The 17161-nt window shown below is 41.2% G+C and overlaps 1 protein-coding gene and 1 pseudogene across 1 annotated transcript in view; one reads left to right on the plus strand and one right to left on the minus strand.

Moving 5' to 3' along the window:
* Positions 1-813: 813 nt before the first annotated feature.
* LOC145409375 (dolichyl-diphosphooligosaccharide--protein glycosyltransferase subunit 1) overlaps positions 814-17161 on the plus strand; it is a 332958-nt gene continuing 316610 nt past the window's right edge. Inside the window, exon 1 of the mRNA XM_080279850.1 lies at positions 814-1123. Within this exon, the coding sequence (XP_080135976.1) occupies positions 878-1123 (246 nt within the window). The 5' untranslated portion in view covers positions 814-877. The remainder of the gene's footprint in view (positions 1124-17161) is intronic.
* LOC145409400 (5S ribosomal RNA) lies at positions 11622-11740 on the minus strand (annotated as a pseudogene).

Consider the following 17161-nt stretch of genomic DNA (forward strand, 5'->3'; position numbering starts at 1 on the left):
CACCGGTGTGTCCTCCTGGGGTGGTGGTGGGGTGGCGGCTCGGCGGTGGTGTGGGGGGTGGTGAGGTGGGAGGTCCTGTGGCGGGCAAGGCGGGCATTTTATATATATATATATATATATATATATATATATATATATATATATATATATATATATATATATATATACTCGTGCAGTATACCTTGTTTGTGATATATCTAGTGTTGTGCCATATACCATACTTGTGTCGTATAGTATGTGTGCTATACCTTGTTTGATTATATATACTGTTGTGTCATGCGATACTTGTACCACATATAGTGTTGTTCATGTACTAATTGTGTAAAGTCCACTGTATTTGTTTATAAGGTAATACACGTGTGAATCTGGTTAACCCGTGTTTGAGCCCTATCCCTTGTTTGCATGCTCTAGCCCAGTCCAGAACGAATGAACCCAAGTCCATGCCCGTATCCAAGTCCAAGGAGTTGGACCCAGATTACACTGGATAACAATTTTCAAACTTGGTATTTTCACTCATTTCCTGCTTCCATATTTTTGTGTCCCATTCTTTCATTCTCTTTTTTATTTCTACAGAGGGTGTAGTATAAGCTCATTCAACCACTTAATCTTCCCCTGTTCTCTCATACTCTTCATCAAATCACCCACCACATTCTTTTCTTGTATGGGCACTCTGTACCATTTACAACAATATTTCCATTCATTACTTTCAGCACTTATTATTGGCTGCAATGATGTGCACGACGCAACCCGATGCTCAGTTGTTGAGGTATCATGGCGTCCCGGTTGTTGTCAGTCTGTGGTTGGCTCATCCGAGTGGCTGCACCGTCATACCGGTACCTGGCACCGAGGTGGGGAGGCGTATCGTTACACGTTCAACATGAGGGGTTGTTTGTACGTGTTAATGGCACTGTGGGCGGCGGTGGTGGCTGTACAAGGCTCCTATGACTCCATAAATAAGGACTTGGTGAATAAAAAGGTGGAAAGGAAGCTGGACATCGCCTCTCAGTTGGTAAAAGTGTCCAACAAGATTACCCTGGAGAATGGAGGATCAGGATCTGTCAAGTCCTTTTTGATCGCTTTTACTAAAGCAGAGAAGGACACTTTGTCATATCTCAGCGCACAGGTAAGGGAGAGCAGTTTTCGAAAGTTAGCATCCCTCACCGAAATTAAGTGTTAGGTCCAGGTTCAGATGGGTTGCATGTGCCAGAATGTTAGGTTAGTTTTGATTTTGTATTACCTTTTTTCTACCAGTAGGTTAAGATGGTTGAGAGCCCCACGTCATGCAAGCTAACCCATAGGGCCATTGTTCCAAATAATACATGGTATGGATTAAGACCATTGGTTACTCATCAAGGAGACATGGATAGGGCCACCTCATTTGGCAGTTTTCCTATTTTCTATCCCAAAACCTTTCATGGGATGCTTTGAGTACCGGTATTTTGTGAATGCCTTTGAAACATGTTTTTTTTAATGCATTTAAAATGCAGTCTTTGTTTACATTCCCACTCGGTGCTGAAGACAGACAGATGCTGTCTTGTGGTGTGCCAAAGATAGGCTGATGCCATCATATCATAGAACACAATTTTGATATGAAATCATCCATTACAGTGCTGCTTTATCCAGATCTAACCAGAATTTTTTAAGCAACCTAACCCATTTTATGCTAACCTAACCAGCCCAATCTTTACCGGTATATAAGCATATTTTCATTGCTTACTGATGGATCATCTTCATACTCGAAAATGCATCCCTGTAAGTTACGTCATTACAAAGTCACTGAATCAGTTGAAAGGTATAAATTATACAATATATCTTTATGTATCTATCTGTCTATCTTATATATCATCTATCTATCTGTCTATGTACTTTATATATATATATATATATATATATATGGAGGGTGAAAGACTGACGAAGAGAGAGTATGTGAGTGAGGTGGAGAGGGGAAGAGGGAGGGGGTGGCCGAGGATGAGATGGAGGGATGGGGTGGAGAGGTATATGAGAGAGGGGTGTGTGAGTTGGGAGCAGGGCAGTGAAATGGCGGGGGACAGGGCGACTTGGAGGCGATTTGTTTGTGGCCACCCCAAATGGGATTGAGGCATCAGGCAATAGATATATATATATATATATATATATATATATGTATATGGAGGAAGGGGAAGGCCAAGGATGAGATGGAGGGATGGAATGGAGAGGTATATGAGAGTTGGGGATGTGAGCTGGGAACAGGGTGACATGGAGGCGATTTGTTTGTGGCCACCCCTTATGAGATAAAGGCGTCTGGCAACAGATAGATATTAATAATAATTATATTACCATAATTAAAAACCATGTTATAGCTACTCTCTACAGTCTTGAATGGTTGATTATTGACATTAATAACAGTTATTACCGATATGAATAAATGTACTTACACTGAAGGGAGAAAAAGTGAGCAGATGGAGAGAACACTTTAAGGAATTGTTGAACATAGAGGATGGAAGTAATGTGAGTATAAGTGGCTGGATGAAGGAGGGAGGTGAGAAGACTGGAAGAAATCAGTATGATAGAAGTTGTAGAAAAAATGAAGAAAGTTAAATTGGGGAAAGCCCCAGGAATTGATGGAGTGTGTGGTGAAATGCTGAAGCATGGGGGAGAGATAGTAGTAGAATGGATGTGGAAGATGTGCAGATTGGCCTGGGAGGAAGGTAGAGTCCCGGAGGATTGGAAGTCAGGTATAATTATTCCCTTGTACAAAGGAAAAGGGGAAAAAGAACTGTGTGGTAATCATAGGGGCATTTGTCTTCTTAGAATAATAGGAAAAGTGTATGGTAGGATACTTATTGACAGAGTTAGAGAAAGAACAGAGAAATTAGTTGGAGAAGAACAGGGAGGCTTTAGGAAGGGAAGAGGTTGTGGAGATCAGATATTCATTCTTAGATGTTTAGTGGAAAAGTTTCTAGAGAAGGGAAAGAAGTTGTATGCATCTTTCATGGATTTGGAGAAAGCATATGACAGGGTGGATAGACAAGGATTGTGGAAAATGTTAAGAATATATGGAGTAGATGGGAAGTTGTTGAATGCTGTGAAGAGTATGTATGATGGTGCGAAGGCTGCAGTGCGTGTGGATGGTGAACTAAGTGAATTTTTATCTTTCAAAGTTGGGTTGAAACAGAGATGTGTCATGTCTCCATGGTTGTTCAATCTGTACATGGATGGGGTAATAAAAGAGGTACAAGGTAGGGTAGTGGATGTTGGAGTGGCCCTGGTGAGAGAGGATAGTGTTTGGAAACTCTCTGTACTGTTGTTTGCAGATGATACTGTGTTGTTGAGTGAAGACGAAGGGGAGCTGCAAGGCTTGGTGGATGAGTTTGGGAGAGTGTGTAAGAAACAGAATCTAAAGGTGAATGTAGGGAAGAGTAAAGTGATGATCTTTGAGAGAGGTGAAGTCAGTGAATGTACAGCGAGGTTGGATGGTGAGGAATTGGAAAATGTGAGTACGTTTAAGTACTTGGGTAGTGTGATGAGTATGGATGGAGGTTTGGAGGGTGAAGTGCTTGAAAGGGTACAGCAGGGAAGAAAGGTTGCTGGTTCATTGAAAGCAGTGATAAGAAGCAGGGAAGTGAAAAAGTTCCTACATGACAGTATTGTGATACCAACTCTAATGTATGGAAGTGAAGCTTGGACGTTGCTGGAAGGACATAAGTCAAGAGTGAGAGCAGTGGAAATGAGTTATTTAAGAGGAGCCTGTGGAGTCACGTGGAGAGACAGGCTGACAAATGAGGATATAAAGGAGCGATGTGGTGTGGATGTGGATGTGATAGGAAGCGTTAGGAGGAATACACTGAGGTGGTTTGGCCATGTGGAGAGGATGGAGGGTGAAAGACTGATGAAGAGAGTGTATGTGAGTGAGGTGGAGGGGGGAAGAGGAAGGGGGAGACCTAGGATGAGATGGAGAGATGAGGCGGAGAGGTATGTGAGAGAGGAGGGTGTGAGTTGGGAGCGGGGCAGGTAAATGGCGGGGGACAGGGTGACGTGGAGGCGATTTGTTTGTGGCCACCCCGAACGGGATTGAGGCGTCTTGCAATAGATAGATAGATAGATAGACATACGTAGTTACTACAGTGTATTGTTTTGGTGATGGGTGAGTGGCTTTTGGGGTGCTGGTGGTGGTGGTGGCCTGGACGTCACCAGAAATGGGTGATGGGTTAGTACAATACTGTTCCCTTGTATCCTACATGTTATTACAGTATCTTTTATCCGATAAAATCAATTAAACAAGACTTTGAAAGTCCCATGATTTTCAGATAAAAGAGACTCCACTGTAGTTACTCAGTACATAATAGGCAAATCTGCGTCCACAGCAGCTGTGTACTGTTTTTTGTTTACATCAGAGGACAGTGTTGCCAATTTAGCATTTCTCATGCTAGATCTAGATATTCATTTCTATTTAGTGGCAGTATGTCACATCTACCTATTAAAAATCTACCAGTATTCTAGAGATTTTATGCAGTTTTGGTGATATGATAGCAATTTCAGTACCAGTACTTTTTCTAGCAATTTTCTGGAGTTTTTATGTACAGTACTTATTTAGTGGCAATTGGCACATCTATGGTAGCTATTAAAAATCTACCAGTATTCTAGAGATTTTATGCAGTTTTGGTGATATGATAGAAATTTAGTACTTTTTCTAGCAATTTTCTGGAGTTTTTATGTACATAGTGACTTTCAGTGGTTTCTGAATACCAATCTAACAGTGTTTGCTGAGATAAATTTGGCAACTCTGCACAACTTGGGCCGCCATGTTTGTTTATAAGTGATCACAGTGATGCAGTGTGGAGTAGAGATTGATGATATTAATGGTGATGATTGATAATTTTAGTGTTGTTGGTTGATAATGGTTAGTTATCAACGATGGCCAATATTGGTGATGGTGGAGGTCATTGGTGATATTTGGTAGTGTTAAGTACTGTAACTTAGCCTACCATGGTGCCTTACCAAAGGGTGTCAGTCTAAATTTTCATGAGTCCTGTACATGAAAATTTCATAACCAGCACATGAATGGTTATGTAGTGATATGTAAATGGGCCAAGTGCCGAAAGTTTGAGACATTCAGCCAGGGGGTCTGGGGTTAGCTGTATTTTTTATTTTTCCCAGATTGGGCCTGCCAGTATTTGGGTGCGCCTTATATGCCCGAAAATACGGTATACAGTAACCTGTCCAATAACACGAGGGTTAGGTTCCTGGAGAGGTTGTATTAGTTAAAAACTCGTTTTTTAAACATAATTTTCCCATAAGAAACAATGGTAATATTGGGGGTTATGTTCCTGGACTCTGGGAAAGTCTACCCATTTGGGGAGTTATGCTACCCTAAACTTAAAAGCAACAATATTAATTTGAAGGAAAATCCAAAAAACAAAACAAAAACAGTATATCTGGGGAGAAATAAACAACATTTGAGCCCTAGTTGGTCTGAAGCATTGTTTACTTCTCCCCAAATACATACTGTTTTTGTTTTCTACGTGGATTTTCTTTCAGTTCTGCTTCATGCACGTAATTGTGAGTGTTCCTCAACATTATTAATGCATTAGTAGGTCATAAAAACACTAAGTATAAGCATTATTTTCATTACAATAAGTTGGTCACAAACAACAACAACACACAGCCACGCTTCATCTATGCATCACTTGTCGTCTGCTGCTGTTCCTCCTTACCCCGCTACCCCACCTCCCGCCACTCCCCACCCTAAATTTGTTGTCCCTTCTCGCTCTGCTGTCCTTCCTTTTCCTCTGACTCCTGTGCTACTGTTGATGAAGATAACTCCCTTAAGTTTTCTGTCTTCTTCATAAAGAACTGTTCTATCTTGGTCAGAGTGGTTTTCTTCTTTCTGTTCTGCAGCATCAAGTTGTAACAATTTAGATCTACCATCACTTTCCTGGCCAAATTTTGTCCGAAAATGTGTCATATTGCTCAGAATGGGGCCAAACTTCATTTTCGAATATTATAGTTCGAATAAAACCAGTTTAAGCAACAGACAAATAAAAAAATGTATTTATGCATAAACTGCCACACACGGTCTATCAGCTCAGGACTGTCCAAGGCGCACGGGGCTAATTTGAAACCATCATGTACATGTAAATTCGCATTAAATAGAGAAACCCGTGTTAGTTAAACATACCTCCCTAAATATTTGCTCGTGTTAAAACAAAAACGTTTTTTAAACTCGTGTTAGTTGAGAGGTAACTGTATATTTATATATATGTGTACTGGTATATACCGTACAGTACATTATATATATATATATATATATATATATATATATATATATATATATACAATTGGCTCGCACAGTGCGCGAGAGATTGGGCGGTGCACGAGCTCGCGCACTGGGAATTCACGTACTAGGAATACATAATCCTGTGGGAATAATTACATATGGGCGGTACCCCCTCATACCTGGACATTTTTTGGCCCTTAGGGACATAATAAAGGTCATATGTTTCAGACATTGTACTAAAGCTATAGCTACAATATTGAAAATATGGGTACAGTAAACCATCATTATACGATGGGGTTCCGTTCCTGAAAACCCCATCGTAAAGCAATCCATCGTACAGCAATCCCATTATAACATGGAGTCAATGGGGATACGTTCCCAGACGTGCCTAAACTCTCACATACACACACCTTAGCACTCACATACATGAAATATCCTTATGTTTAAACATTTAAAGTAACACATTAATAGTGAATACAGAGAAAAAAAGCATGAAAACTACAATGTACAGTAGATCTTACCTTTACTGAAGCAAGCAACTGTTGTTTATGTGGTTCCTAGACAATTTGCCATGAAGTCGACAATTCGTCGTCATAATATGGACGTTCCCAGTCAGGACAATTCCCCGTCATTCTATAAACATACTTATTACTGATTAACTGATACTTTAATAACTAATTCTCAGGGGGATCTATCAAAGTCTGTTTTCATTCAATAGCACTGGCTTTGGATATCATTTGTAAGTTGCACTTTTAGACGATATTTAACTTGTTTCTACCTTGCTGTAGTTGACTTTGAATTATGTTCTAGCATCATCCACAGCTGTTTTCATTAATTTCCACTGGTACTACAACATCCTGGGTATATTTTAAAATGACTTTGAAGAGGTACAAGTACAGTACTAAAAAACTAGTGTACTTCCTAAATAAACTGATATGAAAATAAACGATGGGGAATCATCCTGACGACGAAAAGTCCTGATGGCGAATTGTCTTGTTATTATTGTGATGGCGAATTGACTTGATGGCGAAATATCCCGAAACATTTATATAGACGTAACATGAAGATTATTTGTTTAATTCCAAAGTATGTCGATCGTTCACTTAAGGTAATTAGGCATTGATATAAATGCCAATGTCTCGTATTAAGCCTTATGCTAAGATGAAGGATCGATCATAAATCAGCTGATTCACGTTTCAATATATTATTATTTTTCATTTAACCCTTTAACCGCAGGTGTCATTCCAGAATGACATTGCAAAAACGACCAAACCGCGGGTGTCATTCTCGAATGTTTGTGAATATTTTGAATACCCCGCGTTTTTTCCGTGCGCCAGTTGTTTCAAGGGAGAGTAGCTATTAAGTTCTTTCACTCCAGCCGACCTCCACCTCCCTCCTCCCACCCCCTGGGCCCCCCACCCCACCCCTGACCAACACGCATCAGTATCTGTCCAGCTGTGTGAGTGACAACATCGCTGATGTGGCAGTGAAGTGAGGGCAATTACAGTGCCTTTTACCTGCCTCAGTGAACACAGAGTGGGTGTTTATCGTATGTGCAGTGTTCATATATGTTTATAGTATTATCATCAGAATGAGGTTGGCATTTGGTAATGGTGTGTGAGCGAAAAATAGTGATTACAACACCGCTGATGTGGCAGTGAAGTGTGGGCAATTACAGTGCCATTTACCTGCCTCAGTGAACACAGAGCGGGTGTTTATCGTATGTGCAGTGTTCATATATGTTTATAGTATTATTACAGAATGAGGTTGGCATTTGGTAATGGTGTGTGAGCGAAAAATAGTGATTACAACACCGCTGATGTGGCAGTGAAGTGCGGGCAATTACAATGTCTTTTACCTGCCTCAGTGAACACAGAGTGGATGTTTATCGTATGTGCAGTGTTCATATATGTTTATAGTATTATTATCAGAATGAGGTTGGCATTTGGTAATAGTGTGTGAGTGAAAAATAGTGATTTTAGATCACCCACTTCTAACGGCACTGCCCATCCAGTGATAGTCAACGAAATCATGAAACCTACATCAATGCAAAGCCGAAGGTTAGTACTTTCTAATGGTACCTCATTTTTCGCTCTAGATTTATTCTGTGCAGAGTTATAAAGGTTTAAAGTTTGTTTACATTTGGCTGGAACCCCCGCAGGAGAGGCCAGTCGGGGCAAAACAATGCCCACGGTTAAAGGGTTAATGCCCATGATTTGATGCCATATTTTACATTTACTATATAAACAATAAACCACAATCACTTTTATAACTTGCATAATTAAAAAACTAATGTACTTGCTAAATAAACTGATACGTAAATAAATGATGGGGAATCGTCCTGACGGCGAATTGTCCCTACTCGGCCTCACAGTCACAGGGACTCACAGCCCTCACTCATCAATGTCAGAACTGCCTGGCTGGGCAGGGCTAGCTAATGAGGCTGGACCGGTGGACAAGTGTGTGTGGTCTAATGCCAACAGTGTGAGGACATTTTTGTTGCGTTTGCACATTTGCTGTTCACTGAGCCGCGGATGATCAATCGTTGTTGCAAATCTTTCCCATTGTATAGTGGGCATAGGGTACTAAAATTTTGACATTGTATAAGCGAAATATCGTACAATGAGGCATTGTAAAATGAGGGTTTACTGTAGTCACCTCAACAACAGTAGACAACAGGCCTGATGACCTTAAAAAACAGGGGTTCCGAGGCGCGGCAACACTTACAGCGCCGCACTCCCCACCGCACCAACACTTCCCTCTGCAGACTCCTCTTGATCACCTTCCCCAGGAGCATCAAAGTCACTCACTTCGGCCATAAACCCTTCAAAGTCCAATGCTGACACTTCTGACATTGCATCCTCTTCATCCTCAACAGGAACAGGAGCAGACGATGTTGATGGTTCCGCTATTTCACCAACTTGAGCCCGCTGTGTGTAGCTTGTTATGAGCGTCTGTCTTCTCCTGTTTATTTCTTCGCCGTGCCTGTCTGTGTAGAAACGGAAGAGTTTGTCGATACCAACCAGAAGTTCCTCCGTTCTTAGGTTGCTCACTTCCTGTTCCTTCACCTCTTCTTTGAGCTTATCCACGGCAGCAAGGATCTTGCTAATGTTTGACATACACAGCTCAGTCCTGCCTTCCATCACGCTAGGCTGCTCAACTTGACTCTGTCTGGCGCATCAACATGACGACACGTGACGCGCTGTGTGAGGGGTGGTCGTGCACTAGTAGAAAATGGCATTTTTGAGCCACTCCTTGCCTCTGCCTCGCGTTCTGTGCGGTAAACTCGCGCATTAAAGGGTTTTTGGTTATGATTTTTGGTCACTCGTGCACAAGGCGAATCACGCGCTGCGGTGACGCACACTGTGCAAGCCCACTATATTTATAGATATATATATATATATATATATATATATATATATATAATGTGTGTGTGTGCTGCTATATATATATATATATATATATACTGTATAGTGTGTGTGTTTGCCACTATATACTGTACATATATATATATCTCATCTCATCTCATCAGCCGTTTGAGTGTCCACTGCAGGACTGGCCTATCCTGACCGAAGTCGGGACGATACAGCCAATGTATCTCTACCAAGTGGCTTAGGCTGTCTGGCAGAGATTGTATGTAGGGTGAGAAGTGCTTGTAAGTGTAATTGTAGTGTTGGAGTGGCTTTGGATGTGTGTGTAGTCTGTGAACCAAGCGTAATTGGCCTGTGCCGGCTGACTGGGTGCAAGCTTACTTTATAGTAAGCGACACTGGTTCAACCACGCACCCCTGGTGTCCGCCAATGCAGTACGTGGCCGGGTGAACACTCTCAAAGTTTATTACCCTGGTGGGGCGTGAACCCTGGCTCACCCGCGTACGAAACTCTCACTCTACCACTGCACCACAGAGGCTTCATATATATATATACTGTTTAGTGTGTGTGTGTGTGCCACTATATAGTGTACATATATATATATATATATATATATATATATATATATATATATATATATACAGTAATCCCTCCAATATCTGACGTAATAGAGCCATAGGCAGGTCCGGATATTGGGCCCCAGCTTATGGACTTATACTTATGGACCCTAACTCAGAAAAACACCTATACAACTCCCTCTGGACATGCATTGCACCTATTTAAGACCCAAATCGCACCAATAAGGGACATAAAAGACTGATATAAATGCAAAAAGAACCATAAAATGAGGTTTTAGAGGTGAGTTTATACAATATTAAACATTCTGGGTACTTACATGTCCCTGGCTCCTGGAATGGTTTGAACCGCCAGTTTGTAGTCCACAGTTAATCCTCTGCACTCTAAATTCTAATTTCTTAACACTGCACAACACTGTAAATTCCCGTTTGTTCTAGTGGCGAGGTATTGCAGTTTATTCACTGTTTATTCACAAAAAACAAGCACTGCTATGAGCATCTGCTCTCGATCGGAGTTAGACTGTGACTGTTGATGTTGGCGGGGTAACGGAGTTGCTAGATCGCAACGGCCACATTACCAATCTGCTCAACTTTCATTACCAAATTTAACTTTTCATTACCAAATTCGTAAAGCTAGCATTTATTCTTCACTAATTATATATACAAGTGGAAATACATGTAATCACTCTCCTTATAATTAACACCATGTTGATTATTTTCACACTGTGTAGGGTAGCAGATTAATCAGAGAGAGCAAACAATCCACCATCTCCATCCTGTGTATCCTCATACATGTGAAAAATCCATTTGGTAATGCATTATTCTGATTCATTAGCAAACGAATTTTTCATTACCAAATTGGCCCACACTTGGTAATGAAAAATACCAAATGGCAACCCTGACAGGGGAGGGGGGAGGGGGAGGAAGGAAGGGGTGAAGGGACCATGGTGTAACAGCTGTTCGGCGTCAGGTGGGAATTTCAAATTACGGGTGGGAAAAAAGTCAGATTTTTTTCGAATTTTTTGTGGTTTTTGGCCCATTTTGGGAATATTGGATCCCAGGATGATTATGTCCGGTTAGTGGGGATGTTCGGATACTGGGCGTTAGGATATTAGAGGGATTACTCTCTCTCTCTCTCTCTCTCTCTCTCTCTCTCTATATATACGGTATACTGGATGGTGTGTGTGTCTGCCGCTACATACTGTACATATATATATATATATATATATATGTATATATGCTCTATATATATATATATATATATATATATATATATATATATATATATATATTTATATATATTTCATTCATTCATTGCCAGATGCCATGTATCCCAGACGGGGTGGCCAATGGCTTAGAGTTGATTGTTTTACAGGGAGGGGCACTAATCCTCCACCAACCCCACTTGACACGTAGGGATGCCAACAGCATCTGGTGTTCCCAGGCGGTCACCCATCTAAGTACTAACCAGACCCAACGTTGCTTAACTTCGCTGATCGGACGGGAAGTGGTATACTCAACGTGGTATATATATATATATATATATATATATATATATATATATATATATATATGTATGTATACTGTATATATAGATACAGTAATCCCGCATATTTCGCGGTAGTTACGTTCTTGTAACCCCCGCGAAAATTCAATTCCGCGAATACTCTATTAACAATTGAAAACTTGCACTTATGTCCACCATGCTGCCCATCACACAGTCCATGTCCATACTGATTGCGAGACAATTCGCCGTCAGACAATTCCCCGTCAAAACATGGACGATTCCCCTTCAGAACAATTCGCACCCTGGACGACTCCCCGCCATTCTATAAATATACTAATCAATACTTTTATCAATATACTTATTATTAATTAATCAATGCTTTAATAACTATATTTCAGGGGGAGCCAGCAAAGTCTATGTTCAGTAGCGTAGGTTCTGGATATTATTTATTAGTTGCACCTTTAGTCAATAATTAACTTGTTTCTTCCTCGCTGTAGTCGCCTTTGAATTATATTCTAGCGTCACCCATAGCTATCTTCATTAATGAAGGCGAATTGTTTTGTGTTTGTTGTGACTGCGAATTGTCCCGAAACCTCCATACTCATCCCGAAATACCTTCTTACAAGATTGAAAGCACATACTCCATTATGAAGGAAAAACGTAAACACCGTACTGTAATACACAATTATCTACACATTTATTAACAAAACAGTACAAAATAAAAAGATGCATTAACTGGTGATAGCAAACACTCCCACGGTCGTTTCTTAGCTTGTCCAGTAACACAATTTTCTCTGCTGTCATAACTTGATCGTTTTGTCACTTTGGAGTTCTTACTAATTGTATTATTAGCCTTTGGTGAGGCTGGCTTACGTCCTGGGGCCATGTGGAAAGCAAGTGGGAGGCAAGAGGCTCATATCATAGTGTGGTTACAACCACAACAGCCACTTAAGGCAGTCAGGCGTGGACTGAGGACTGCGGGGCAGAGAGCAGTGTTGCCATATCCAAACAACGAAATTATGCTAGGGCAATGAAAAAATTATGCTAGATTGAGCATATTTGTTCCAAGTAAAAAATGAATTATGCTAACTTGAAGCTAAATGATAAAATTCTATACATATTCGTGCAACATATTAATTATGTATTGTTTACTATGAAAATATTAAAATGAACCTACATACAGTAAGAGGATAAATATCGGTATCTACCCATACTGCTTTTTCCCACGAAACTTACGTTTTTCTGATGGATTTTGATGTGATTCGTTCGATTTTGAGCATCATTTCCGTCGGAAATAACCAGATTTTGAGATATGACCCCCCCCCATCCCCTTGAAATAATGAGGGATCTTTGGGGAATCGGGGGTTATAGGGAGGGGGGGAAACACAGAAAATGGTCATTTCCGACTGAAATGAAGCTGAAAATCGAATGAATCATACCAAAACCCATCGGAAAAACCTAGGTTTCATGGGTAAAGTACAAAGCTCAAACTTATCCTAACCTAACCGAACCAAACCGAACCTAACCTAACCTAACCTAACCTAACCTAATCCAACCTAACCTAACCTAATCCAACCCAACCAAGCCCAAACTGAAAGTAACCAACTATTCAAACATCTTACCTTATTCGTCTCTCTCTCTCTCTGATTTGTAGCTTTTATAAAATTATTCTAAAAATATTCCATTCCATTCTAAATTATGCTAGAATGATTCTAAAACTTCTAATATGCTAAAAAATATTCCAGACTCGAAAATTTGATCAAAATTATGCTAAAAGAATAAAATTATGCTAGATATGGTAACAGTGGCAGAGGGGCCACGGGAGAGGGACAGAGGGTGGCGTGAGTTTACCGCGCTACAATTGGAAGCTGCGGGAATTTCAATTTTTTTTTTTTTTTTTTATGTATATTCAAGGATATTTTTGTTGAACTTATTAATGCTAAGAAAATCCGCGAGAGGGCAAAACCGTAGACAAAAAATCCGCAAAAAATGCGGGATTACTGTACTGTATATGTGCCAAAATTTTCAAGGATTGAACAACCGTGGAGACATGACACATCCCTGTTTCAACCCAACCTTCAAAGAGAAAAATTCACTCAGTTCACCATCCACACGCACTGCAGCCTTAGCACCATCATACATACTCTTCACAGCATTCAACAACTTCCCATCTACTCCATATATTCTTAATACATTCCACAATCCTTGTCTATCCACCCTGTCATATGCTTTCTCCAAATCCATGAAAGTGTAATTGTAACTAAAGATCTAAGAATGAATATCTGATCTATACAATCTCTTCCCGTCCTAAAGCCTCCCTTCTTCTCCAACTAATTCCTCTTTTCTTTCTCTAACTCTGTCAATAAGTATCCTACCATACACTTTTCCTATTATACTAAGAAGATAGATGCCCCTATGATTACCACACACTTCTTTTTCCCCTTTTCCTTTGTCTATCTATCTATCTATCTATCTATAGCCCGACGCCCTAATCCCGCAAAGGGTGGCCGCAGACAAAACGCCTCCAAGTCACTCTGTCACCCACCATTTGACTCCCCTCCCCCCAACTCACCCCCCCCTCCCTCATATACCTCTCAACTCCATCCCTCCACCTCATCCTCGGTCTACCCCTCCCTCTCCCTCCCTCCACCTCACCTACATACACCCTCTTAGTCAGTCTTTCATTCTCCATCATCTCCACATGTCCAAACCACCTCAGTGTATTTCTCCTAATCTTTTCAACCACATCCACATCTACCCCACAACGTTCCTTCACTTCTTCATTCGTCAACCTGTCCCTCCATGTCACTCCACATGCTCCTCTCAAGTAACTCATTTCCACTGCTCTCACTCTTGACTTGTTCCTCTCTTGCAAGGTCCACGCCTCGCTTCCATACGTCAGGGTAGGGATCACAATACCATCATGCAGTGACTTCTTAACTTCCATACTCACCTCCCTATTTCTCATCACTGCTTTCAGTGTGCCAACAACCTTCCTTCCCTGCTGTACCCTTTCACGTACTTCATCCCCCAAAGTTCCATCCTTACTCATCACACTACCCAAGTACTTGAATGCACTCACATTCTCCATATCCTCACCATCCAACCTCATTGCACACTCTGTGACTTCATTCCTCTCAAACACCATAACTTTACTTTTGTTTACATTAACTTTCAGCTTCCTCCTCCTACACACTGTCCCAAATTCATTCACCAAACCTTGCAACTCCCATTCATCTTCACTCAACAATACAAGGGAATAATTATACCTGACTTCCAATCCTCCGGGACTCTACCTTCCTACCCGAAAAAACAAAAAAAAGACATTAGTATACAATGCTGCTACTTTTATGCATACACTAGTACCGCAGGCCAATAGCTAGTGAGTTCCTTTATGTTGTATGATGAAGTTGAATGTCTGTAGAGTGGTTGGTTATGAAGTTGCCTCGTTATTGTCATAAAAAGTAAGTTTATAAATTTTTGAAAAAAAATTATCAATGTGCAGCTTTTTTTTTTTTTTTTTTTTTTTTTTTTTTTTTTTCCCACCTGGTTCTTGTTGTTCTTTGTTTTTTTGTGAACAGTAGACACTTTACATCTATTAAATGCAATAACAAACAAAATAACACCAGTAATACTAGGAATAATGATGTTTTACATAAATAGTCTTATTAATGAATACAGTGGTTGCTGCAATAAAAAATACAATGGTTCAATAAAAAAACTAACCTCACTGTTATGAAAGATTATTTCTTTTTACTGAAAAAAACATTGTTTCCTTGATTATAACCACTAAAATTATGTTGGTTATGACACACACAGTAGAGCGTGCACACCGCTTGGTCAGCCAGAAAAAGCCTGGGACAAGAGCATTAGTATTGCTACCGTGCAGCAAAGAGGTTTGGGATGAGACTATCCTCATCGTCTTGGTGATTGGTAACACTACTGCATGCATAGAATGGCACGCTGAGAAGCCATTCTCCATGAGGGTGGCACATGGGTGTACTCTTGCACCAGCATAATGGTGAAAGGCGCTTGATAAAAGGTGGCGATGTAAACCCAATGTTATTTCTATGGGTTTTCGCCCTTTTGTCTTGGGTCATACATCACATCCACCAAGTCCACGTGAAAGTACATACTCTGAGGGGCTGTGGGATAACATTATCTCAATTTTCCCCAAGGTGGCACATGGGTATACTCTTGCACGCGGGGCCTCATCTATCTATCTATCTATTGCCAGACGCCTCAATCCCGTTTGGGGTGGCCACAAACAAATCGCCTCCAAGTCGCCCTGTCCCCCGCCATTTCACTCCCCTGCTCCCAACTCACACCCCCCTCTCTCATATACCTCTCCACCCCATCTCTCCATCTCATCCTCGGCCTCCCCCTCCCTCTTTCCCCCTCCACCTCACTCACATACACTCTCTTCGTCAGTCTTTGACCCTCCATCCTCTCCACATGGCCAAACCACCTCAGTGTGTTCCTCATAACGCTTCCTATCACATCCACATCAACACCACAACGCTCCTTTATATCCTTATTCGTCAGCCTGTCTCTCCATGTGACTCCACAGGCTCCTCTTAAATAACTCATTTCCACGGCTTTCACTCTTGACTTGTGTCCTTCCAACAACGTCGAAGCTTCACTTCCGTACGTTAGAGTTGGTATCACAATACTGTCATGTAGTAACCCCCTACCCCCCCACACCCCCCTACCTCCCCCCTGGGGGTAGGGGGGTTTTCAAGAATACTCCCCCAGTATCCCTGCTTGTCGTAAAAGGCGACTAAAAGGGTTGGCGGAGGGTTAGTGCCCCTCCCCGGAAAACAACTAACTAAAAAAACAAACAAGAAGCCTTGGACAAGGACTGACCAAACGTTGACGACCCAGGACCGGACAAAGGACTTGGTAATGTGTACATGGAATGTAAGAGGAGCGAATGATGAGGTGAAAGAGAGAGAGATTGTCCAGGTGCTTGAGGATGCGAAAGTGGATGTATGTGGAATGACTGAAACAAAATGGAGAGGAGAAAGTGTGAGAGAATGGGAGTATGGATGGGGTATATGTGCAGGAGTAGATGAGAATGAGAGGGCAAAGGAAGGAGTGTGTATAGTTGTGAGTAAAAGATGGACGAAGAGCATAAGACAGTATGGATCAGTTGGGTCAAGGATTGTGTGGGTAAAGTTGAAAGTTGGAACACAAATGTGGGCGATTGTGTGTGTGTATGCGCCAACGCAAGATCGTGCTAGAAGAGTGAGAGAAGAGTTCTGGACAAATGTGGAAGTGTGCATGGAAAAGTTTGGAAGGAGTGAGAGAGTGTTTTTGATTGGTGATATGAATGGTAAAGTTGGTAATGTGAAGGTGGATGGAATAGTTGGTGAGTGGGGTGTGCCTGCTGAGATAGATGAGAATGGGAGTGCGCTAGTGGACATTTGTGCTGGGAGGGGGTTGGTAATAG

The sequence above is a fragment of the Coenobita brevimanus genome, chromosome 80, assembly GCF_032717465.1.
Source record: "Coenobita brevimanus isolate Jiangsu-jjx chromosome 80, ASM3271746v2, whole genome shotgun sequence".
Lineage (NCBI taxonomy): Eukaryota > Metazoa > Arthropoda > Malacostraca > Decapoda > Coenobitidae > Coenobita > Coenobita brevimanus.